At 39.8% G+C, this 27251-nt stretch overlaps 1 protein-coding gene across 1 annotated transcript in view; it reads left to right on the top strand.

Moving 5' to 3' along the window:
- The window catches only part of GRAMD4 (GRAM domain containing 4), a 92330-nt gene that overhangs the window by 24630 nt on the left and 40449 nt on the right, over window positions 1–27251 (top strand). The window contains exons 2-3 of the mRNA XM_026702959.2: window positions 8641–8845; window positions 19657–19777. Of these exons, the coding sequence (XP_026558744.1) occupies window positions 8641–8845; window positions 19657–19777 (326 nt within the window). The remainder of the gene's footprint in view (window positions 1–8640; window positions 8846–19656; window positions 19778–27251) is intronic.

Here is a 27251-nt window from a genome sequence, read left to right as displayed (position 1 = left end):
ACTGAGCCACCGTATCGTCTCCTCACTCATTCACTTGCTTAATGACTTAGTTTGGTTAGTTACAATTAAGGGCTATTTGTCTTCACACGACCCTGGGCCCTTAAGACGTTGAAACTTTGAAAACACAAGATAAATAAAATTAAAAATAAAATAAAAGCAAAGACCACACACACCCAGAAAGAAGCAGTGCAATATACGATAGTCAAACAATTTTACAAAGGGGCATTACCCTCCTTGCTTTCCCGAAGATCAGCTTTTGCACTTCTTTTAGCTCAGTGAAGGATTGAAATATAAATAAGTTCAATGAAAATCAGTGTTATAATGAAAGAAACTGGGCCTTTATTATTGCAGCAAATACATATTTTAAAAGTCATAGCAAGCTCATTGGGAACAAAAGAAGCATTAATAGATTTCTTATTTTAATAAACCAACCTTTAGTGAGTCTTGAGTATATTAATATTGTTGGTGATTGAAAATTAAATTACAGGGAGGTTAGTTAATCAATGTGTCTTGTACTGAAGGATAAAGGCATGCCAAGACCTGTATTAATTTTACTAATTTATTTCATCAACATTAATGTCATAAGAAAAGTCTCTCTTTAAAAAGGGTAGCATGTTCCACCTTCTCTGTTTGCTCAGAATTGATTTTTTTTTTCCTGTCCCTTTTTTCACATAGCTTCTTTGTGCATATGAAAAGCCTAGCTTGAGAGGGTGTGAGACGGAAGGTGATTTATCTATAACGCCTGTCATCTTGGCTGTCAAGTCATGGGAGCCTCTTCCAGTTTAAAGTATGGAAAATGGCGGCTGGCCTGTTTTTACTTTCAGAGCTGCCCTTTTAAAGCAGGAGGAGCCTTCTCCCCCCCCCCCCCCAGTTTCCTCTTTTAGTGGCACACCTCTAAATCTGTTCTGATGGTACCACTGAATTTGATGGTGTTGGAAGAAATATCCTTCTGGGTTCAGTTCGAAGTGGGGGAAAAAGACACTGGAAATACGGACGCTGTTTGGAAGGTTTAATGGTGGACAGGACCACATGGCCTGGAGCTCCAGAGTGAAAAGGAAGGATGATCACATGCTTCAAGGTGAAGGAAGAGATCAAGAAAAGGGCTGAGGTGCTGAGGGTGCCTGGGTTTTATAACCTTTGTTGGGATATGAATTGGAGCTTATATTCTGATGGGTTGTCAGACCCCCATGAGGCCATGCAGGGGCAACTCTGTAGGCTGTCCTGAGTTCCAGGCTTGGTTGAGCCTTGCTGGATGATGATGCACTGAAAGGGCTTTTGAGCAATTGCTATAGATTTACCTGGAGATCTTTGCTATGTAAAGTATTCTGGCCCAGGCCTTAATGGCTCACCCATTAACAAAGGTGGGGGTGAGTTTCTGCTTTTGAGGTGAGTTTCTGCTTCTGAGTTTCTACTCTTTTTAGGAGAAATATTCTGCCTTTTTAATATTTCCTAGGATATTTCAATTTTCTAGGAGAGGGATGGGTGCTAACTTCCTACAATGGTATGATTTCTGAAAAGATTTTCTGCCATTTTAAGCGGGAGATACATTAACACAGGGGTGTCAAACTGGTGGTCTGTGGGCCGGATGCGTCATACACAGGCCACACCCACCCCGGCTCTGTGTCACGTAACAGCAATGTGACGCCGCAAGTTTGACACCTGTGCATTAACATTTTACTTCAAACCTGAAAATAGTCTACAAGCCCTCGCCATCCAGCGCGGCAGGACTGGGGGGGGGGGGGAAGCAATTGTGGGGAGCATGAGTTACCTTTGTGGGTCAGGGGAGTCCTGTTCTATCACTAGCCCCCCTCAATGACCTCCCCCACTCTTGAGATACTTCATTTGCTTAACAACCTGTGCATTCGGTTAGTGAATGCGTGGCGGAAAGGAATTTTTCACGTTCATTTTACGCGATTCTCTCCAACGAATCCTCGGGTTATGACTGTAATTGGCAGGCTCCATTATATTCGTAACTCAAAGATTACCAGTATTAGTTTTTATGTCTAGTAATTGTAATTTTTAATAAAAACCACAATATTAAACAATTAAGTATAGTTCCACGGCTATGAAAACGTACCTCATTCCTGGTTTTGAGTTCCCATTGCTCAAATGGATAATGGAATGATGGGCATTATAAATAAGATTATATGTTTGCCTACTTTTAAGACTTAGCTGGGAGAAAAATGTTTGAAGCTGTAAAAAAATAAACAGGCCCAGAAGAGATGAGTTTTAGTCCCCAATAAACCTCATTTGTTCTGAAAACTGAAGATCGCCTACAAGTGATTGAAGCAACTGGTGCTTCCCACACTCCTTCCTAATCAAGACCATTGATATTCCCAGCAATATTGATTCAGCTTCTGGAAATGATGGGAGTGGTTCAGTTTTGAGCTAGCTGAATAGATAGGCCTGTTGCTTACAAGAGGTTTTTCTTCTTCTTCTCCAGCTCTCTCCTTGTTTAATAGTGCCAGCTGGAGCTGTTCTCTTCCTTGTTAGTGGCAGTGTTTTCCTTACAGCTCCTACTAAAATGTGTTTATAAATTGGCTGTGTGGCCTTTAGACTTTTTGTATGAACTAGCTGAAGTACGTAATCAGAAGCTTAGAATTCCTGAGCACTGGTAATCTTGCAATCTGGATATGGTTTCCGATTTTGAAAACAGAAATAAAACCCGGAGGCTAATGAAACTTGCATGGAAGTGAACAATACTAACTATGAATAGATAGGAGAAATTTTCCCATCTGTTGGCTTTTATGTTTTTCAATATGAAATGTGCATGTTTTTTTTTACTTTTGTTTTTTTTTACTTTTGTTTTTTTGTTTTACAAGCCAGTTTCCCCAAGCCTGTTACTTGCAGCTGTTAAGCAAGATCTTATTATAATCTGTGGATTTTGTAAAATATTATGTAAAGCCTTTAGTACTTACTGCTGATCCTTTGAACTGGTGCTGTGCTGAAAAATTCCTTGCATTTTTATCATTCATAATCATTAAGGCTGCTGGAAACAAAACGGCTTCTGATTATTTTTCCCAAAAGAAAATGAAAATTTGATGAGATTCTCATGGAGGAGAGAGATGTGGGGAGAAATGGCAGTTTTTCCACTACGGAATTCTGTCTTGGCTTTCTGCAGCCAGCTTCCCTCCCTTTCCAATTTTTTCAGTTTAATTTCAAGGGAAATTGTGAACAATAGTTTTTATTTAAATCGTAATAAAATCGTTTGTATGAACTACAAACGTATACCAAAATATGATGAAGGAGCTCTGCTGGAGGGTGTTTCCTGGAGAGATAGCAAACTTGGTGCTCTCTGCTACCTTAAAATAATCAAGTAAGCTCAATAAAGTATCAGAAGAATTACATCTCAAACTTAATGCTAATACAATAATAGCAATAAATTACGATGGTTAATAAAACCCTATATTTATTCAAAACAAAAGGAGGGAGAAATACATAAATAAATCTTAGAATTATGGGGCTGGAAGGGACCCCTGCCCAAGGCAGAAAAACTTATACCATCCCAGACAAATGATTGTCTAATCTCTTGAAAGCCTTCAGCAATGGAGCACCAGAAATCCAGGAGACAAGCTGTTCCATTGATTAATTGTTCTCACTGTCACGGAATTGCTCCTATTTCTATTTCTAGGAATATTTCTACATCTCTCTGATGAGCTTCCATCCTTTCCTTCTTCTCCTACTCAGGTTGATCCCCTCTTGACCTCCTTCTTCCTTGTGACAGCCCTCAGGTCTTCCCTGAGCCTTACCTTCATTAGGCTAAACATACTTAGTTCCCACAGCTGTTCATCATACAATGTAGTCAGTGGTGGGATTCAATTTTTTTTTACTACTGGGCATGGCTTGGTGGGCATGGTGTGGCTTGGTGGGCATGGCAGGGGTAGGATACTGTAAAATCTCCATTCCCTCCCCGCTCCTGGGGCAAGGTTTTCTGCAAAATCCCATTCCCTCCCCACCCCACTAACCTGCTTTCCAGCTCCGTTCTCCTGTGCAGGGCAACCAAAGAAGACCCAGCCAATCAGCTGGGACTCGGGAGGCAGAGAATAGATGGGGGTGGGGCCAGTCAGAGGGGGTATTTGGCGATTCTCCGAACTACTCAAAATTTCTGAATCCCACCTCTGAACGTAGTGTCCCAATCCCTTATCGTCTCTGTTGTTCTTCTGTGCGCTCTTTGTAAGGTCTCAACACCTTTTTTGTATTATGGTGACCAGAACTGGATGTGATATTCCAAGGGTGGCCTCACTGGTGCAGTGTAATGTGGTACTGTCATTTTTATTTACTTATTTATATCTTTTATTTTTACAAATAACTCAAAGTGGCGAACATATGCAACATGCCTTCCTCCTCCTGTTTTCCCTATCACAACAACCCTGTGAGGTGAGTTTGACCGAGAGTGACTAGCCTAAGGTTACCCAGCTAAGTTTTCATGGCTAAAGTAGGACTTGAAGTCACGGTCTCTTGTTTTCTATCCTGGTGCTTTAACCACTAGACCAAAATGGCTCTCACTTCCCTTGATGTTCCTAGATGCTATCACTCTGTTGATGCAACCTAGGACTGCATTGGCCCACTGCTGACTCATACTTAAAGGATACTCAGACTCCTTTTACTGTTACTACTAGGTTGAGCCAGTTACTACCTATCCTGTACCTGAACATTTTGTTTTTCTTGCCTAAGTGTTAAGACCTTACTTTTCTTAGCACTAAACTGCAGCTTGTTAGATAGGACCCAATGCTGAAATCTGTTAAGAATCTAAATTTTGACTGTCCCTTCCAAAGTGTCCCTTCCAAACACTGCGTGTTTCCCTCCACGTAGATATAGTTCCATTCGTTAAACATTCATAAAGGAAAGACCTGGATTAGTCATCAGTAGTATGCAAAGAATACCCCATGATGGAATATTCTAGAATGTTTTCTGGACTTTGCTGGTCCATTCTTTTGGAAGTAAATCTTTCAGAGTGTTTCTAATCATCCCCAGTACTACAGTAGTGGAAGATTTACTCCCATATAACTTCCTGGCCACCCTTGAAAATAACTGAATCACTATGGACTCTAGGAAGAACAGAAACTTCCAGATTTCCCAGGAAATTGCCAATACTCTTAGTGCAGCATTTTGACATTTTTAAGCAAAAGGCACTTAAAGAATTTAATCATGGGTGCTCAAATTACTTTTTGGGATGGGGGGGGCAATTTCAGAAAATATGTACCACTAGAAAAAAAGCCCATGATGAAGCAAATGCACTTATAATGATCTTAATGATTTAAAAGGTACTCTATAACTATTAGCTTAGTAACCAATAGTAGATAATGGGACAAAAAAGAATGGAATCAGGATTTATAGCTCGTACTTAGATTTTCTGAGACTTCAAAAAACTGTTTGAAAAAAGAACATAATAAACATATTTCATTTCACTAATATGTGCATCTTAATTTTGATGGTACATTATTAATGGTACAAGAAAAAAACTTTTTACAATGATCTGGATGAAGTATGCAATATATATGAAGTGTAATAAGTTAGGCAGTTCAGAAACTTTTTTCCTATAGAATAATTTCAAAATGTTTCTCAAATTTTAATTCAGAAGGGTTATTGAAGTAAAGCACAGTAGTGTAATTCTAAGTGCATTTGTTAGAGAACAAGCCCCACGATATTCAGGAAGGGCTACTTCTTTTTTAGCCTATATGGATTTGTAATGATAATTACCGTACTTTAAACTAGCTGGTTTAGACAGCTTGAATATATCAATATATATACATTACGTTTCTGAAGTTTCTCCGCCTCAAAGAATTCTCCTTCAAACTTTTGTGTTACGTAAGGAGATACTGGCCTCTTACATGTTGGCAGCTAAAGAAAAGCTTCCGTTTAAGAGGAGTGGATTTATTCCAGAGTTTGATACGCTAGTTGGTTCAGCAAAACATCTTATCATAGTTTACAAGATGTTGGGGTGTGAGTTTCAGTGAACAAATGGCTGCTTTCTAAGATGCATGGACTTAAAAGTATATATGTGGAAATCAAAAGAACGAGAAAATGACTCTTAAATGGGCAAAGTTACTATAGTTGGAAGTTTTTTTTTATATATAAATATAAAATAAAACCATAATCACAATCTTTCTAAAAGTCTTTTGGGTTTTTTATGACATGGGTTGGGCTAAAAGGTAGGTGTTGCTTTGCTTCTCTGTGGGCCAAGCAAATGGGCGGTAGTGAGACATATGATGGAAAGGTAGCGTTTTGATAATGAGGTCTACTGTTATGTGTTCTTGTGTGCCTTTAGTTGTAGTATCACACAGTATGAACTTTGGGGGAAAATACACCTGAGGACTGGGCAAAAATTGACCTTCATGCAAGAAGACTTAGATGTAAAATAAAAATGAAAGATGTGCCCTTTGTCTTCTCATGGTGTTGGAACACATGGATTTTTACTCCACCTATTGAAGTGTTAGAGAATAGTTTATGGTGAATTTTCAGACTGCTTACAAGGAACTTGAGACAGATGGGACTGTGTGTTGCTGGTTTGGCAGGACAACCAATTAAGAAAAGGGATAGCTAGCATTACTAAATGTTAGGCAGTTGTAAAAGATTGTGGGAAAATGTATATTCCTGTATATGAATGATATTGAATATATCTATGGTTGTGTCATGTGAATAGGAGAATGCCATAAAAGAGGAAAGAGTCAGTGACACAATAATATGTTATTTCCAGGAATGCAGATCTGCATATTTCATGGCTTGTTTTAAGTTTTTGAGCTTTTTTTTGCTCTAAGCAATTTCTTAAGATTTCTGAGGATTTTCCTCTTCTAATTCGTACATGTTCCCAGCTGTCGATTTTTTTTTTCCAGTTCAAGTCATACTTGGTTTGAGGTCATAAGCATGGGACAAGAAAGAACATTATGTTCTAGGTGCAGTGATATTGGGAGTCTGCTACTGGCATTGATGTTATAGCCTGTAAGTTGCTTCTGGATCATCTGCAAAGATTGTCTAGGGAGGACACTTTTGTCTTGGTTGTCCTTCCTGGGCAGATTGTTACGGATGATGGCAGTGGAGCTGGTAGGAGTGGTTGGGTGCATGGCTTCTCTTTTGTGGACTGCCATAGGGCTCAACTCTCTCCCCTCCCCTAATAACCACATGAAGCCAATGGGGAAGTAATCTGATGGGCCGTGTGAGGTTTCATCAATATGCTTATGGTGCTTGGATATATATCTCTCCAAATAAAAATTGCACATAAACTTTTGTTCCCGTGACTTGTAAATGTTGGAATGGGGAGAAACAGGTTTAACAGCAATCCTAGCCAGATGGGCAGTTGTCAGTATGGAAGCTTATGGATTCCAGTAGGATTTCATTTTTGATTCTGGATAAGTTTTATGTTCATTTGCCGTGTGAAGGACTGGCTGTGTATTACTGTGATTCTTTTCATTTGTTAGGTAGATAATTGTTAAATTATTGTGCTTTAATCTTCTTGGAATGCTGAATGTAAGCCAATCAAAGTTATTGCACGCAAATCTGAAAAAAAAATAAATGAATATATCAGGGCTATGTTTTCCTCTGTTGGCCCTCTTTGGTACATTTCTTAATTTTATACTGATGCTAGCTTATTAGTACTGCTTCTATAAATAATACCGGTATTAGTAATATTAGTACTTTTATCTCTGTACTATGCTGGGCTAAGGATACGTTTTCCTAAACTTATGAGAACCAAACCTAGAATTTCTTAGCTCATACTGTACACTTAGAAACAATAAATTTCTAGATCTTTCTAATGAATGACATGCATTCATATTCTATTAAGTCAACTAAAATTTTATATTGGTGGTATGTATGTTTAATTAGATAAAATACACACACTTTGACCCAACAGTCATTTCCATTATGTGTCTGAGGGAAAGGAACGTGGATTTGATAGAGATTTATTTAGTAATGACTTATTGAAATCAGTATAAGCAACTGATTTAATGTATCCCATAGATTTAGCATATCTGGTTTAAATATGACTGAATCTGAATGCAGTCTGAAATTTTCGTGGGCAAAAAGTATTATCTTTCTGTAGAAAGTCATTTGGTAAAATAAAACGTGAATTCAAATTATTATTTTTTAAAAAAACATGGTTTCTGCAGTGTGATGGTTTTTAGTAATAAGGACATTCTGTATAATATAATTACAGTATTTCTTCTATCACAAGTGAGGGCCACTTTATTTGTTATTTCAATTTACATGGTTTTCAATCTGAAATATATGACTTTGGGTTGCTCACACAAATCCAAAATAAACCTTCCTATCTTTTTAACTGTTCAGTAAAAGTCTTTCTCAGAGTGTTCTCATTTAAAGTGAGGACTGTATGGAGCAGAAAACAAACCTTATCAGTTGTGTCTCCAATTGTGACATAATATCCCTTGAAATATTTTTGACCTCTTCTTCTCTTGCTTTTAGAATGATTTTGGAAACTTCTTTGAGTTCAAATGGGAAGAGAAATTGATAATTTTTAATTGTTATTTTTCTGAGTGTTTTTATTCAGATCACTATAGACCATAAGATTGCTTTGGGTGTTCTTGGGCACTGCCAAGAATTGTGGGATTGATGCGGTACAGAACCAATACATGTCCTTATAATAATCTTATACTTTCCTCTTCTTCTTCCATTTGTGTTCTTCAGGGACTCCAACCGTCATGTTAAGATAAAGCAGAAAGGTGCAGTGCTGAACATGCTAAAGAGGCTGGACAAAATAAGGTTCAGAGGACATAAGAGAGATGAGTTCCCGGACTTAGCAGAATCTCCCAGTGCTTCAGATACTGAATGTGGAGATGAAATCCCTATGAAAATACCTCGTACATCAGGCTATGATGAACTGAGAGACCCTGTAAGTATTTAAGATGTTTGCACATTTTATTGCGGTTGCGCCTGTGGTGGGATTCAAATTTTTTTACTACTGGTTCTGTGGGAGTGGCTTGGTGGACGTGGCAGGGGAAGGTTACTGCAAAATCCCATTCCCTCCCCATTCCACTAACCTGCTTTCCTGCTCCGTTCTCCTGTGCAGGGCAGCAAAAGAAGTCCCAGTCAATCATCTGGGACTCAGGAGGCAGAGAATAGATGGGGGCGGGGCCAGTCAGAGGCGGTTCTCCAGACTATTCAAAATTTCCGCTACCAGTTCTCCAGAACTGGTTAGAACCTGCTGAATACCACCTTTATTATTATTATTTTTTTGTTGGTCCCCAACTATACATTATGCTTAGCTATGTTTTGTTTTCCTTAAGAATTAATTAATTCATTACCCATTATTGGCAATTATGTTTCAGTATATCTGGAGATTTCCTTACAGAGGGCTATATTACACTCAGACTTGGCTGTATCTTTATCTTTTGATTTAATTTGGGTTCTTTTATAATTATTGATGTACTCACAAATTGTGAGGTGATTTTATAAATTTGACAAACAAACAAACAAACCGAACTAAAAAATAGGGCATGTATATGCTGTGTATGCAGTAATGTACTCATTTGCATCTAAATATAATTATAAAGAACTTTGAATTTGATGCAAACAGTTGTTAGGAGAAGGATGGCATATTTTATCTTTCTTGCTGCCTATATACTGATTGGATCTGGAGATCTCCTGAAAACCAAAAATGCAAATATGAAGGGAAGTGACTTTGGTCCTTCCGTGTTGCATCTTTCTGAGATAGGAATCTATATTGAGAGTCTGTATTGGACCTTGAGTGAAGAGCTTTTTCTTATTAGAGCCAAACTTGATTTTTTTTTTGTCTAATTTCAGGTTTGAAGAATAAATAAATAACAATTTAGCAAAAACGTAATCTCTTTATTTTATTTGAACTAACATGGTCTTTAAGTCTAGAGCAGCCAAAGGCAACTAAATTGTACTAATATGATAAAGGTTTTTTTTTTTACATTCAAGGCACAGTGAAAGTAACAAGATCTCTCTAGTGGTTGTTCTAAAATGTTGTGGACTTGCTTGCTCCAAACTCCTCAGTTAAAAATAACTTGCTCTGTGCCATGTCATGAAAAGAAAGTGGACAGATGAGCTCTTATATTGACTCCATGAGGTGACCTTGAAAGGTGAATTAGAAGGTTCATCAAAACAAAACGTTCTCAAGGCTAGTATGGTTAAATTTGTTTTCCCTGTTGCTGGTTTTCTCACAAAACTAAAAACCTTTTATTTCTTTCTGATTCTTTTGTATGTGTTTTAGATTCCTTTTTTGTTTTATTTGTTAGCTCTGAGATGAGTTGAAACTCCTGAGTCATTTTTTTCCCCTTCCATAAAGCTTTATTGCAAAAACTTTATGGATATTGAAATGTTTCTTTAAACCACTCTATTCACAGAGCTCCCTAAATTTCATCGAATAAGCCAGAGTTAACCCCGTTCCACATATCACCATACAATATCTCATAAACCTGGATTGGTTTACTGAACACAGTGGCTGAGTTTGTTTAATGATTAAGCCAAAACCAGACAACTCACATAATAGACCCAAAGCACTGGATAAACACAGGGAATATTTTATTGATTATATTTATATCCTACCATTCATCCAGGAAGTTTAGAAAGTGCTATATTATTTTTTTTCTCATTTTTCCCCTACAATAACAACCCTTTGAAAAAGGTTCAGCTAAATTAGTGACTGGCTCAAGGTCACCAAGTGAGCTTTCAGACATTTGATTGAATGTGAGTCTTCTTTGTATCACTCCAGCATCTTAACCAGGGGTGTCAAACTCAAGGCCCATGGGCTGGATCTGGCCCATGGGATGCTTAGATCTGGCCCATGGGGCCACTGGGAAGCAGCAAAGAACCGATCTGTGGTGCCTCTGCCAGTGAAAACAGATCTCGGGAGGGCTGCCTGCAGCCCTTCTGAGCTCCAGTTTCACTTGCAGAGGGTGGCAGAGGCCATCGCAGCTGAAAACGGAGCTTGGGAGCCCTTTTTCGCTGGCATAGCTCTCAGGCCACCACAGGCACCTCTGACATGAATGACATCAAGCTGGCCGCACACACCCGGCCACACCTCCCCTCCCAGAGGTCAAACACAATCCTGATGTGGCCCTCAATGAAATGGAGTTTGACATGCCTTGACATATCTTCCCAACCATCACATGTCAGAAGTTTTTTTTACATTTCTGGTATAATCAGATCTGTCCTTAACTTTCAAATCTCTTTGTGGTTTAAGCCTCTGTGTGTCTCCAGAGCCAGCTCTCTCATTTCCAGCACTCATTTCTCTTGTTCTCTGCATTCATCTCAAGAAGGTAAAGACCCAGAGGTGGCATTCAGCAGGTTCTGACCAGTTCTGGGGAACCGGTAGCGGAAATTTTGAGTAGTTCGGAGAACTGGCAAATACCACCTCTGACTGGATATTTGACAGTATTCTTCCCCTGCCCCACCCACTGAGCCCCGCCGACACAACCGGTAGTAAAAAAAAATTGAATCCCACCACTGTACAGACCCTACCCTACATGAGTTTAGGGCTCTGAAAGCATTCCTCCTTCTCCAGCCTGCACTGGAACAGTGTTCTGTAGTGATCCCCATCCAGCTAACTTTTCTCAAGATTGTTAAAACTACAAATTCCATTAAAAATTTGGTGTTGAAAGGGGATTCAGGTTAACTCTGTTATATTTTGGGGATTTGTTGCATTGGGGATTTTTATTTGTGTGGATATTGTTATTTTAATGGTCCTAAGCCTCTGAGATAGGTGGTATACGAAGTTTGTAAGTGTGTATAAACAAATACATAAAAGTAGATACAGATACAGATTAACAGAGTTGGAAGGGACCTTGTAGGTCATCTAGTCAAACCCCCTGCCCAAGCAGAACCTACACCATTTCTGACAGGTGCAGTCCAGTCTCATCTTGAAAGCCTCCAGTGATGAAGCTCCCACAACTTCCGAGGGCAATTTCTGTTCCATCGATTGATTGTTCGCACTGTCAGAAAATTTCTCCTTATTTCCAGGTTGAATCTCTCCTTGATCAGTTTCTGTCCATTATTCCTTGTCTGACCTTCAGGTGCTTTGGAAAATAGCTTGACCCCTTCCCCCCTGTGGCAGCCCCTCAAATATTGGAAGACCGCTATCATGTCTCCCGTGGTCCTTCTCTTTACTAGACTAGCCAAGCCCAGTTCCTGCAACCGTTCATCATATGTTTTAGCCTTCAGTCCCCTAATCATCTTGGTTGCTCTTCTCTACACTCTTTCTAGAATCTCCACAAAGGGGTGTGGTGATCAAAACTGGATGCAGTACTCTAGGTATGGTCTTATACAGTTGTATTAGTACCTCACTTGATCTTGATTGTATCCCTCGTTAATGCAATTTAGGATTTCAAGTATTTCAAGGAACATTGCTTTTGTTGTCATATCTGGATGCTAGTAAGCTGGCTACATATCAGTGAAATAAGTGAAATTTCTTTTGCAGCTTTTCAGGCTCTCCCATTTTTGCAATTTGACTGTTAAGAATCATTGCATAATACGGTGGGTGGATATGACTGAAGAAAAAGATTTGTTGCACCAAATATAGAATAGAAGCTTGTTGAATATAGAAGCTTTCCAACATTTCGCTGAAGTTTAATTAACATTGGCGCTGCTAGATTTAACTGTTCCTCTGTCTCTTAAAATTAGGTATTGCATAATTCCCTCTCTGGCAATTTTTAACGGAAGGATAAAATATTAATTGCTGAAATACTTCTCTGCTGCCTTATGGTACACAAAGTAATAAGAAAAAGCTCCCCCATCAGAAAAAAAGATTGAAATTTATAAAACAGTGACAGTGGCAGTGTTAACTTCTACGGCAGTATGTCACTTAGACTTGTGGGACAAGAGGGCATTTGGGGAACATGTCAGGATGTTAACTTAGCGCTTGCAAGCAGTTCCTTAAAGCAGCTACATTTTTCCCTGGGATTGTCCATTTATCCTCTGCAGTTGAAGAGGTATCAGGAAAAGACACATCCACGGTGTTATGGACAGGGGCTCCATATGCATCCTGGCATGTTCGAAAGAATGTTTTTTTGTCTTTAATCCTAAGTGCTACTGAGGCCTATCAGCTTCTAATTTGAGCTATGGTTGGGAGACACTCAGCCAGGAAGAAGGGAGGGCAAAATTATTTTTGAGTTCTTGCAGAGCCACAAGAGATCCAGAATGGACCCACCCACCCCGCTTAAGCTTCAATAAAGCCTTATCTATCTGTCCCCATGCTAAGGCCACCAGTCTGAGGAGGTTCCTGTATGACAGGCAGAATATAATAATGCTTGAATTCTACACATGTGGGTGTGGTTGCTTGGGCTTGACAACTGTGTAAGTTAGAGAATGAAGTGTGCAGAGCCTCAGAGATAGGCCAAGGCAACAAGCAAACATATTGCTTAAGCCTAAACGATGAAGAAAGTATGTGTAAACATCTTAGGCATATGTCTCCCTAATTCACATGAGCATAACAAAGAGAAGAAAGAAAACACAGTCAGACTTGGATGATTCTGCTTCTATAGCCAATCTTAATTTTTTTTAAAAAGCCATTTTAGTCTTAATGTGGAGTTGATTTATTGAACTGATCTACATTCTGAGGCTGACTTTTTTTTCAATTATTTATTCATCACAGCATTAAGATTTCTGTTGCATTTCAATTCCGATTGGCTTTGACCAGCATACAAAAAAAACCCGCACGCAATGCACTAAAAATGAAGAAAACATAACATAAATAATATAGTAATAGTGCCCTCTGTCAGGGGCAGGCCCAAACCAACCCCAAGGGCTGGAAGAGACCTCAGAGGTCCAGTCTATTCTTGAAAACCTCCAGCAATGGCGCACCCGCCGCTCCTGGAGGCAAATTGTTCCATTGATTGTCCTCACTATCAAGAAATTTCTCCTCAGTTTTAGGTTCTATTTCTTTTAAAAAGCTTCCACCCTTTATTCTTGTCCTGCCCTCAGGTGCTTTGGAGAGCAAGCTGACACTCTGCTCTGTGTTAGCATCTTCTCTTTGATAGGGTAGGCCTGCCTAGTTCCCTTAACCGTTCATTGTATGGTTTAGCCTCCAGATCAGTGGTAGGATTCAATTTTTTTTTACTAACAGTTCTGTGGGCATGGCTTCGTGGGCATGGGGTGGCTTTGTGGGCGTGGCTTTGTGGGCGTGGCAGGGGAAGGATACTGTAAAATCTCCATTCTTTCCCCACTCCTGGGGGAAAGTTACTGCAAAATCCCCATTCCCTCCCCACCCCACTAACCTGATTTCCAGCTCCGTTCTCCTGTGCAGGGCAACAAAAGAAGACCCAGTGGATCAGCTGAGGCTCGGGAGGCAGAGAATAGATGGGGGCGGGGCCAGTCAGAGGTGGTATTTGCCAGTTCTCTGAACTACTCAAAATTTCCGCTACTGATTCTCCAGAACTGTTCAGAACCTGCTGAATCCCACCTCTGCTCCAGGTGTCTTTTCATCTTTGTTGCTCTTCTCTGTGACCTCACTAGCGCAGTATTCTTGTGATCTAAACGCTATCCTTGGTTTGATATAGTCTAGGACTGCATTGGATTTTCTGGCAGCTGTAGCGCATTGCTGGCTCATACTTAAGAGGTGGTTCATTAGAACACCTAAATCCCTCTCTCAGTTACTGCTGTCGAGCCAGTTACTATTCAATACCTATATGTTTAGTTTTTAATGCCTAGGTGTAGGACCTTACTTTTCTCACCAATGAACTGCATCTTGTTGCTCAGTGTTCACTTTGTCAGGTTCTTTCAGAATCTTGAGTTCGTCTTGTTAGCAATGCCCCCCAGCTTGGTGTTTTTCTACAAATTGGATGAATTCACCTTCTATCTCCTCATTGAGATCATTTATGATAATGTTGAAGAGCACCAGACCCAAGAGAGAAGCTTGAGGTGCCCCACTGCATGCTTCCTCCCTATAGATATAGTCTTATCGAGGCCTACCTGTTGGGTGTGATTATTCAGCCAACTGCAAATCCATCTCTTGGTGGTCCTGTCTATTCCACATTGTTCTCTCACCAAGAAATAGGCTCTGGTCTACTTTTGTGAAATGCCTAACTAAAGTCCAAGTATACCATGAGCACAGCATTTCCCTGATCCAGTAATTTAGTCACTTTGTCAAAGAAGGCAATAGCATTTGTCTGGCATGATCTGCTTTTAACTAACTCATGTCTTCATCTTGTAATCGCCTTGTTTGTTTCTAGGTACTCACAAATTCTCCACTTGATTATTTTTTTTTCCAGGATTTTCCCAGGTTCTGATGTCAAGCTGACTGGTTGATAGTTTCCAGGTTCCATTTTTTTCCTCTTTTAATAGATTGGAACAACATCAGCTCTTTTTTAGTCTTCTGGTAGTTCGTCTGTGCTACAAGAGCTTTGAAATATTATATTCAGTGGCTCCGAGATTGCATCTTCCAGGTCCTTTAGATCTCTGGAATGTAAACCGTTATTTTTGGGGCCTACCTCGACAAATAATCTGAGCGCTGCCTTAGTAGTGGCCTGTGCCTTCCGTCTCTCAAAGCCATTCCCAATACCCATTACATCATCTCAATAAAAGCAATAGAACAAAAACAGAACAATCCTTTTCACTAGGCACCAGACCAACCAAACTATTAACCTTCTGACTCAACCCCCATTTTAGCCTAATGCTTATGTAATGAGCCTGGTCATCATGGCTTCTGAAAGGCTAGAAGGGTAGGATTCCCTTAAATTTCAGATGGAAGGCTATATCAAAAGGCTAAATGGAAAGTGCACTTCCAAGGCCCCATTTGGGTCCTGATAGATAACATTGTTTACATAATAGGAACCCATAATATATCAACTCTGCCAGCACTTACAGGCTGGGGAGATACCATAGGCTCCATTACATAAAGCTTTATGTAGGGCTTGTATTGCAGTTTTTATGTGATTTCTTTCTCAAATCATTAACAAGTTGTGCAGTTTTCAAAATTATAAGGGAGAAGGTGACTCTGGAAGAACGGATTGTTCCTGCTAAATAGTCTGGCTCAGAAGTAAGCTTGACTGAGTTCCTTCAGTCCTACTTTCTAGATAAATCAATATAAAATTATAGCTTGAAAAAGGTACTGAACCCAGAGTACTTATTTCTGAACAAGCATGCTAAATGTCCCTTTCCTCAGTAATTATGTGAAAACCTTGCCTTCATTTATAATTTAAAAGTCATTTCTGCTTCACCTTCTAAGAACTCTACGTTGATGTGTTTAAAATACTGTGAAGTTAGATTAATATCTTATGGGGACAAAGATAAGTGCTAAGCAAGTGTAACTTTCCATTTGTGCATCTGGGTGTATTAATAAGAAAATAAGACTGATGGGAACATAGGAATTTGGGGTAAAAATAAAAGCCCAGAATACAACTTGTTACATCATTTTTATTGTTGAAGCATTGGCCTCTTGTAGTTAATAGGGGTTGGGGATTAGAATTGACTGTGGAATTATATCCAGTTACATGGAACTGAATTCTGTTATATTGATTCTGGATCACTTGATAGTACCTCAATCTGCATACTTTTAACCCCGATTTCCGTGGCAGAAATACTTGTGATTCCCAGTGGCTGCTTTTGAAGTATCACCATTTCTCAGAACACAGTAAAAGCATTGAAGCAGATAATGGAGTACAATTTTAGCCTTTCAGAATGACACTAGCCTACCTGCCTATTTACTGTTAGGTCAGCCATTGATGATACGACGTTATTTTCCACAGATGACCGCATAGCCAATCTTCCAGAAAACAAGAAAAAAGATAAAAACAGGAGTGATTCTGATTTCCTTTTTAACACGCAGAGACAAATAAAAGGACTGCATAGGAATTCATATTCCTAAAATGTTGGGGGAGGGGGTTTATGTAGAAAATTAATTTCTAGATGTATGTATATTGAATGCTCGAAAGAAAATATCCCGCTATAAAATTAAAAGCTCTTATGTCTGAATTTTTTTGCATTTGCATCGGAGATAAGCTTCACTATATTTAAATGTATAAATAAGGATATTGGCACATGTTTCAGTTTTACTTTCAATGTTTGTGTATATATTATAGGTTTAAAAAGTGGGGAAAATGCATTGCTGCATTCTTGATCAATGTATATGTTTTCCTCTCAGATCTGTGGTTGAATTTTCTGCTTAATTCTTTATTTCTGAAATGTAGTTTTTACAGATTCTTCCTTTCTAACTCATCTACATCTCTTGCTACAGTACCATTTTCCCGGAAGGGGAAAAACTATAATTATCAGTGGCAATATATTTACCTTCAAGTGATATTATTTTAAACTTCATAATAACACAAATACGTTTTGAGGCAAACTTTATTGTCTGCATTGTTTTTCCCACCAGTTTTCCCACTGAACTACTATCAGCTCCCGTTAATCCCTACGCGACATGTTCTAATCTCAAATGCAGCTTTAGAAACAATAATTTAACATATTAATATATAATATATTAATAGAATAACAATTGTGGCCTTGTCTATTAGCTCCTTTCATGCATGGCCATCTGTTCTTACAAGATGTTTTAGCATTCATTCACCCTCTCATACGTATGCATCTCTTCCTTTCTTTAAGTTTATACCATAGTCCCCAATTTATGACTGATCTCTTAATGACCATTCAAAGTTTTGATGGACAGCCCCTCCCCCACAAAAAGCTACTTGCAACCTGGCTTCAAAGTCACAACATCACCCTTTTTGAAGTCACAGGACCACATTTTAGGAGCTTGGCAGTGGGGCCACATTTGTAGCTGTTTGCAGCACCCCAAGGTCCTGCGACCATGATTTATGACAGTGTTTCCAGAAAGCCGTCTTTATGTCTGGTTTCCTGCAACCTCCCCCACCTCCAAAAAACCCCCAAAACCCACCGCTCATTAGCAAACAGTGGGTCACTTAATGACCATCATATTCGCCTAACCACAGTCACAAGAAAGGTAATAAAATCAAGTCCAGTCACATGTGGTGATGTGCTTTATGATAATCATAGTTTACAACCAGAATTACAGATTAACAGAGTCATCTAGTCCACACACACACACACACACACGCCCAAGCAGAAGACCGTACATCATTTTTGATAGATGGCACTCCAGTCTCTTCTTGAAAGATTCCAGTGATGAAGCTCCCACAACCTCTTGAGGGCAAGCTGTCCAATGGGTTGATTTCTCTCACTGTCAAAAAATTCCTCCTTATTTCCAGGTTGAATCTTTCCTTCAATTTCGATCCATTTTTCCTTGTCTGGCCTTCGGGTGCTTTGGAAAATAGCTTGATCCCCTCCTCTCTGTGGCAGCCCCTTAAATATTGGAAGACAGCTATCATGTCTCCTGTGGTCCTTATCTCCACTAGACTAGCCATGTCCAGTTCCTGCAACAGTTCAGCGTATGTTTTAGCCTCCAGTCCCCTAATCATCTTGGTTGCTCTTCTCTGCACTTCTCTGCAACCAGTGGTGGTATTCTACCGGTTTGGCCCAGTTCGCCTGGCCGGTAGCGCCGATTAGCAGCAGAGACCGAACCAGTTCTTTCCGACTCTCTGCTGTTGGGCCCACCTGTTGTCCCCCAGGCTCCCATACTAACTTTTATGTCTTGCTTTGGAAGCGCATCTGCTTTGCGTGGCATAGCAGACCGCTGCATGGCAGCTGCTGAAGCAACAGGGAGAGTGCAGGATTGTAGGAGGTGAGTTGGAAAGCCTCTGCACCTGTGCAAAGCGTGCAATCGGGCATGCGCGCACACGCAAAGTGTGTGGATGTGCACCCAGCCACTTCCACCAAACCGGTGGCAACATTTTTTGAAATGCACCACTGGTCTCAACATCTTTTTTTATAGTGGTGATCAAAACTGGATGCAGTACTCTAGGTGTGGTCTTACTAAGGCTTTATAGGGTGATCCTTCTCTTCACTAGACTAGCCATGCTCAGTTCCTGCAACCGTATAGCTTCTGTCTTGCTTGGAAATTGATACACACACACACACACACACACACACACACACACACACACACACTCCCTGGTATTTTTATTTATTTTTTATATATTTATTTATTTTTATACCCAAATCTACATGAGCATATCAATCTGTCCTGATCTTTGTAATGCTGCATTATCTGTCCTATTCTCTCTCTGTGTATTTTTTTTAAAGTTAATATCTCAAGAATATTACAGTGGTAGGAATCTTTAAACATTGCAAGTTTTTTTTTCCCCCTCCTCACCCTCCTTGATCCCCTCAAACTGTTCTCGCATATTCATGAGAGAGGGTTTATCCTGAGTGCCGCACTCTTCAGTTTACGGGCTTCCTAATTGTTTAAATGGCCCTCTTGAAACCATGGCCCATAATTGACTTGGAAGGATCCTTATTTGGAGGCAGCTTCTAGCCAATCAGAGGGAGTTTAGATAATGACGTTTTCTTGCTGCAGAAATCAAAGCATTTGGCGTGGAGGTCTGAGCAGGCGCACTGATGCGAGACACGCCGTGAGGGAGATAGGGTTCCTTTCATGAGCTTCCATTGATTCATGTCAGCAGGCTAATGCTGTACATGGCTCTGCCCAGCTCTTGGTTTGCCCCAGATAAACTAGTAAATAAAAAGATAACCGTTGCTGATCTACTCCTTTCTATTTGCATTTTGGAGTGTGTGCCAGGGGTGTGTGTGGGATGGTCTTGCTTCTCTTCTTCCTCCAGAGATTGGCTTCTGAGCTGCCAGCATCTATAACCCCCCTCCCTCTCTCCGTAGGCTGGTCCTGGGACTGTCATCATGGCGACAGGAGTTCCCGATTACAACAGAACAGAGTCTGACAGATTAAATGAGATCAAAGGCCACTTGGAAATTGCCTTGCTGGAAAAGCACTTTCTCCGTGAGTACAAAGAAATTGAGTTTTTCTTTGTTCAGCCAGAAGTATACTGCACACAGTAATCTCCAAACTAGTTTGCTTTCCATTCAGTCTAAGTTCAGAATATTTTAATGATGGATAGAAGCAGGAATTGGGTTGTGATAATAAAACAAGCCCATTTTTAGATTCTGTTATTAACATAGTTCTTTTACGGGTAGTAAAAGTGGTTTTTGTATAATGGTTTAAGTGTTGGGGCTTTAGTCTGGCTTTGTTTAAATGGTATGTGCATTTAATTTCTGTTTATCAAATTTATTAAACTGTGGCGCACACAATGAATCCACGCATTTGATATATTTTCAAGTATACTCTTTTAATTATGTACAGTATAAAATTAATCTATAAGCATTAAAAAGAAGAAAAGGACTGCAGTTGTTGTAAATATCTAAAACTGCTTGCAAGACAAGTCACAGAAGGAAATGCTATATTGCTATAACATTTTGGATAACAAGGCGAATTGCAACTGAATTAAGTAAAAAATGTTTGAAGCCAAAGCAGGATGTTTTGGAACGTTCTCCCAAACATCATAAATCTCTGGTTAGAATGTACAAGTAAACAAGGAATGGCAGCTAAGTAACTATTTGTCAAAACTGGAAAGGGGTGCAGCATTAGTTTAACTATTTTGTGGCAAGATACAATTGATGTGGAAAGGAAAAGCCCTGTGAAAAAAAATAAGAAGTGTGCATGTCTACTAAATAAAAGGAATAGCAAGATTGGTCGATTTGATTCCATCGTATCACTGAAGGTAACATCTCCAGTATACTAAGATGTCCAAAATGTATCTGATAAAAATCCAGCAGCAATCCTTTATCTGCCTATAAGTTGTGAAGAAAGGATAGTGCGTCGGCCCTTCCTAACCTACTTTCCAGGTCTGTTCTCCTGTGCAGGGCAACAAAGAAGACCCAGGAGATCAGCTGGGAGGCAAAGAATAGATGGGGGCATGGCCAGTTAGAGGTGCCATTTGCCAGTTCTCCAAATTAATCAAAATTTCCACTCCAGAACTGGTCAGAATCTGTTGAATACCATCTCTGGTTCAGACAGGAAACCCAACCCATGAGTACTAATACTACATTTCCTGTAAATTTACAGTAAGAATCTTGTAAGTCTGAAAGCACTGTCCTTCTACCTCACCTTTAACATTCCAGAGAAATAGGGAGGTTTCCCTTCTGAAATGCTTTCTCTACCCCCTCTCTCTCCTCTGGTATCAGGTTTCTCTTATTAGACGATTGCCAAGGCTGTGGCTCTTCCTCCTGTCTTCCAAGATTATGCTCACGTCTATTACACAGTAACATATTTTCTACCACTTTTCACCCATCCTAAATATCTGAGCAGAAACAGGGATCCGTTCCTGGAAGCCTATGTAGAGATCAGGCTAGAATTCCAGAAGAAATCAATACATGAGTATATATGTCTTCTTCCCTTTGAAGGTAGACCAGGCTAGGAAACCAAAGTTAGGAATGTTAATATTAACTAAATATTAATTTTTATTGCAAAGTTGCAGTAACAGAATTTTGCACTTCTCAGTGGGCTTCCTCTTCCCTCCTTTTATTTTCAAGAGAACTAGGGTGAACAATTCAGTCTGTTTTCTCAAATTAACATTTCAGTATTGGACTCAAATTTTTGTTTTGTCCATTTCCCTGGTTGCAGCTTTTCATTCTGTTCTTCAAGCTTATTCTTACTGCCCATTACAATATGTATATTGCTGGTACAGAAACCTAGGCAGTTGCTGTCTATTTAAACCTAAGGGAGATTTTGGCTGAATATAGGAGCTCCATTGCCAGAGTGACAAGGGATAAAACATTCTTTAAGTGCAGAACAGCCATATAATGCAGCTAAGACGGGTTCTTTAAGGCACTATAATTATAAGAAGGAGGAGGAGGTAAAGCACAATCAAACTTGGAAAATTCAGTTACCATGGTTTAGTTTAGTTTATTGTCATGGCACCTCATACAATGAAATTAAATACCATCTTCAGTGTACATTATAATTATAAAAATAAAACACAAACACACATCCTTCACATTCTATACCAGGGGTCTTCAAACTTGACAGCTTTAAGGCTTGTGGACTTCACTTCCCAGAATTCCTCTTCCAGTCATGTTAGCTCAGGAATTCTGGGAGTTGAAGTCCACAAGTCTTAAACTTGCCAAGTTTGAAGAGCCTTGTTCTATGCGATTGAATTGAAAACCTGATATTGCATTAATATTGCACTATACAGTAGAATTCAATAGAGTTACTGCCCTGAGATAGAAGCTGTTTTTCAACCTATTCCTTGTCCTTGTTTTTATTATTCTGTACTGTCTGCCAGATGGTAATAGTTAAAAAAAAAGGGTTCCCAGGATGAGATGGATCTTTAAGAATGTTTTGAACTTTCTTAAGGCAGCGGGAGCTATAAAGCTCTTCCAAAGGTGGGAGAGGACAACCAGTGATCCTCTGGGCAATGACGTTAACCCTCTGGAGTGCTTTCCTATCTGCCACAGTGCAATTGGCAAACCATACAGAGGTGTAGTAAGTTAAGATACTCTCTCTGGTGCAGCGGTAGAAGGTCACCAGCAGTTTTTCATTCAGGTGTTGTTTCCTTAGAAGTCTCAGGTAGTATCTCTGCTGGGCCACCTTCAATTTAGCCTTCCCCTGGAGCTGATTTCTTGGTCTACACAGCAGAGCTGACATCAATCTTGCAAGTCTCACTGTGCTATACTTCCTCTTCCTTGTTGTAGTTCATCTCCAACAAACTCATCTACTTTATTCTTTATAAAGAGCTACAGGGACACTTAATCTAACACACACCATTTTTTTGTGAGACAACACCTTGTTACCAAATACGGCACCTTGAAGACTGCTTTGTATCAGAATTTTAGGAAACATTGTGAAGAAAGTAACACAGATACTCCTTGACTTAAGACCACAATTGAGCCCAGAATTTATGTTGCTAAGTGAGAAATTTGTTTAGTGAGCTTTATCCCATTTTCTGGTTTTTCTGGCCGCATTTGTTAAGCGGAACACTGCATTTGTTAAATTAATAATGTGGTTGTTAGGTGAATCTGGCTTCTCAATTGATTTTGCTTGTCGCAAGGTTGCAAAAAGGGATCACATGACTCCAAGACATTGCAACTGTCATAAATGTGAGTCAGTTGTCAAGCATCCAAATGTCAATCATGTGACCATAGAGATGCTGCAGCAGTCATAAGTGTGAAAAAAAGGGTGCCCAGGATGAGATGGATCTTTGAGAATGTTTTGAACTTTCTCAAGGCAGCGGGAGCTATAAAGCTCTTCCAAAGAGGGGAGAGGGCAACCAACGATCTTCTGGGCAATGACTTAAGTCACTTTTTTCAGCTCTGACAAATGATCTGTTGTAAGTTGAGGACTACCTGTAGTCCGTGGCTAGGTTAGAGGATAGAGAAGGGCTAGGTAATTAATTTTTCCTAGGGGCTCACATGAGAAATTGGAACTCTTGTGAAGGGCTGCTGTTTCCTCACTCCAATCCTGCACTGCCTTCCCTAGCCTCTATTGCTGATGCCCCCACCTAATGCTGCATGCTGGCCTGGGACAACCTGCAGGCAGGATGTGGCCCATGGGATGTATAACGTCCAGGTCTGGGTCAGAGTATTATTCAGCCGATAAATTGTGATACTTGGGATCATTGCTTTCAGCTTCCCAAATGATTCCTACTCTGTACTCCCATGCGTATTCTCAGTTCTTATCTCACTGAGTTATTGCAGATTTGGAAGAGGATGACTTCTCAAGATTTTGAATATTTTATAAATTTTGAGTCTCCTCTTGCTAGAGCTGACTTGTTTCAGGCAAGATGTTTATAGACAGTTGAATCCAAACAGTTGTCTGGGTACTGTATGCTGATAAAGCTTTTAGAACCTGCCACAAGTTGCAAACTAAGTTATCATATGATGGGAATAAAATGTAATGAATTGTAAAATAGGATGGGCTTATATGGGCCATCAAGTTCAAATCCATGCTTATGACCTTCAGACTTGCATGAGTCACATCAGGTCTCCCAAGTAAACCAGACAGGAAACTAGATGAACTCATGCTACTTTAAGGTAAAAGAAATATATCCATTATCTACCCTGGATGAGTAGAAATGATTTGATCCAAAGGATCTGGAAGATATAATTTTGGAACCATTGAATGTAATTTTTCAAAGCTCCTATAGCACAGGGGAATTACCAGAAGATTAGAAAAGAGCTAATGTGGTTCCAGTTTACAACAAGGGGAAAAATAGATCCAGGAAATTATAGATTAATCAGCTTGACATTAATACCTGGAAAAATCCTGGAAAAGGTAACTAAGTAACAGGTTTGTAAGTACCTGAACAAGGCAATTCCTAGAAGCCAGCATGGGTTTATTAAAAAACAGAACTTGTCATACAAATCTTATTGTCTTCTTTGATAAAGTGACTAAATTAGTGGATCGAGGAAATGCTGTAAACCTAGTATACTTGGACTTCAGTAAGATATTTGACAAAGTAGACCACGGCTCAATTCTTGGTAAGATATAACAATGTGGGACAGACAGTATCACCTCCAAATGGATTTTCAGTTGGCTGACCAATCACATCCAACACGCAGTCCTCAATGGAACTACAACTATATAATGGGGAGCATTCAGTGCCTCATGGTTCTGTCTTGGGCCCAGGGCTCTTCAACATCTTCACAAGTTATCTAAATTAAGGGATAGAAAAGAAACTCATAAAATTTGTAGATGACACCAAACTGGGGAATTGCTAACATTTTGGAAGATAAACTCAAGCGTTAGAAGGATCTTGATAGACTTGAGGGTTGGATCCTATCCAACAAAATGCAGTTCAGTGGTGTACTTAGGCAGGAACGCCAAACACTAGATATAGAATAGGTGCTCCCTGGCTTAATAGTAGTAACTGAGAGAGTTACTACATTACTACACTAGATATCCTAGTGGACCAAGTATGTGCCAGCAGTGTGCAGCAGCTATCAAAAAAGCCCGTGCAATCTTAATGCACTAGTGAGGCCACACTTGGAATATTGTGTCCAGTTCTTGTCACCACAATATAAGACCATTAAAAAGAGATCTAATCCAGAACTAGGGATAAATTTCCTAATATTGAGAACAATTAATTAATGAAACAGCTTGCCTCCTGGAGTTGTGGGTGCTCTATCACTGGAGGTTTTCAAGAAAAGATTGGACCATAATTTGACTGGGATGTTATAAGATGTTCTGCCTTGAAGCACGTGGTTGGACTAGAACGGAGGTCTCCAACCTTGGCAACTTTAAGCCTGAAGGACTTCAACTCCCAGAATTCCCCAGCCAGAAAGCTCCTGAATCTCTTCTAACCCAATGATTCTTTGCTTTATATCTATTAAACCTGCAAGTCTGAAGGTACAGATTTCCTTCTATTGCTTTTAACCACTTGATCTATTATGGCGAGTCCTTCCTAAGTTTCTTTCTCTGACAGTTAAACCCCAGGAGTCTCCTGTGCCTTTTGTTTGATTGTTTCCAAGGCAGCAGTGCCTAGGATGCCCAAGGTCACCCATACATTCATTACCCATATATACATTAGATGTACAAGAGGAAAAGATTGTGTCCTTTGGGGGAAATCAGATGCGTTCAAGATGCTTGGAAATACCTACCTTGATATAGATTGAAGGAGTAGCCTCATACTGGAAAGTTTCTCCAAGTGCTCTTGAGAAAACTCAGCTGGTTTTGAGATGGCTAGTTCGTGGAGGATGCGCGACTAGCTCCCACGCTGCCTTGTTTTAAATGACAAATGTTGTTTGTTCACCCAGCAGGGTGACAGCTTCTCTAGGATTAGTCTTTTCAACTGCCTTTTAAAAATAACGTTTTATTTTAATTGTATATTCTGGTTGCAGAAACAGTTTATTGAAAGCATTTTTATTATCCTGTTGGTGCAGTGCACTGCATTCCTTGGGAGGCAGAACAGTATAAAGCAATAAAAAATCAAATCCAATAGCAGTAGCAATAGCACCTAGACTTATATACTACTTCATAGTGCTTTATAGCCGTCTCTAAGTGGTTTACAGTGGTAGCATATTTCCCCCAACAATCTGGGTCCTCATTTTATTGACCTTGGGAGGATAGAAGTCTGAGTCAGCCTTGAGCTCCTGTCAGGATTGATCTCCATCTGTAGGAAGAGTTATTTACCTCCCAAAGTTGTTGAAGTTGTTTCCACATTGAACGAATTTAAGTTCGTTCCACATTGAACTTACAGTTTTATTTGCTTCTTTTACACTTTTTGATATATGTGTTTCTTTTTCATTTTCTTTTTAATTGTAAGCTACTAGAGTTGTGGAAGCGGGCAGCCTCAATAATTGAAAAAATTAAATGAAACGAAGGCTGTGATTAAATTAAATGAAGATTGGAACAAAAAGTAATGGGTGGAAGATTATTAAAGGGATCTCCAACCTGGAACTAAGGAGAAATTCCCTGACACTAAGAACAATTACAGTGAAAGAAGCTTGCTTCCTGAAATTATGGGGTGCTGTATTGCTTGAGGTTTTCAAAAAATGATTGGACAACCATTTGTTGGGAATGGAATACATTTCCTGCCTTGGATATGTGCGTATGGGCGTTACTTTTAATTAGTGGGCTGTTACAAGAATGTTTGTGGAATGAAAAAGAATTATGCAAAGGTAGGATGGCTGTGTGGAATGGTGAACTATACTCTGTACTAAAGAAAATCCAGCATGGGAACACAGGCTCAGATAAAATAATCTCCCAATTCCCTTTTCAGTTCCCTAATTATGTGTGGAAAGAGTGAACAAATTGTTGCATACTCTTTGGGAATTGCCCATCTCCCAGACATTGACACAAGTCATCTATATTCCATCTCTAAGCCAGCTCACGCAGTTCTTAATGTTCCCTCTCCTACAGCTCACTGTTCAGATTGAATCCTGGATGGGTTTTTTTTTAATGTCTGCTGAGGCCACTTTCAATGGATCAGTTGACAGCTAATCATCTCAAATAGTGATCTGGCTTTGCTGACCTACATTACCTCGTTGGCTCTCTAATGCCTGGCACCTTACCAACTAGAGTTCTGCTACAGAGCTAGGATGCTGTTATAACTACAGCACTCTACTGTGCCCTTCTGCTTGAAGCTAATAAACAGTTTACTAGCAAAATATTTGAATGCGTTGGACCATTTTCTAGAAACTAAAGATGGTATTACGCTTTTACCCAGCATGGCCTAATCAGAATAAGAATAGAAAACATGTCTCTTCCTTGGAAGCCCTGCTAGATTCCTTCCTTCCTTCCTTCCTTCCTTCCTTCCTTCCTTCCTTCCTTCCTTCCTTCCTTCCTTCCTTCCTTCCTTCCTTCCTTCCTTCCTTCCTTCCTTCCTTCCTTCCTTCCCTTCCCTTCCTTCCCTTCCCTTCCTTCCTTCCTTCCTTCCTTCCTCCTCCTCCTCCTTCCTTCCTTCCTTCCTTCCTTCCTT

Source organism: Pseudonaja textilis, chromosome 5 (genome assembly GCF_049901715.1).
Source record: "Pseudonaja textilis isolate UNSWEBS1 chromosome 5, rPseTex1.2, whole genome shotgun sequence".
Classification (NCBI taxonomy): Eukaryota; Metazoa; Chordata; class Lepidosauria; order Squamata; family Elapidae; genus Pseudonaja; species Pseudonaja textilis.
Note: the sequence above shows the minus strand (reverse complement) of the source record. Positions and strands in the feature narration are given on the sequence as shown.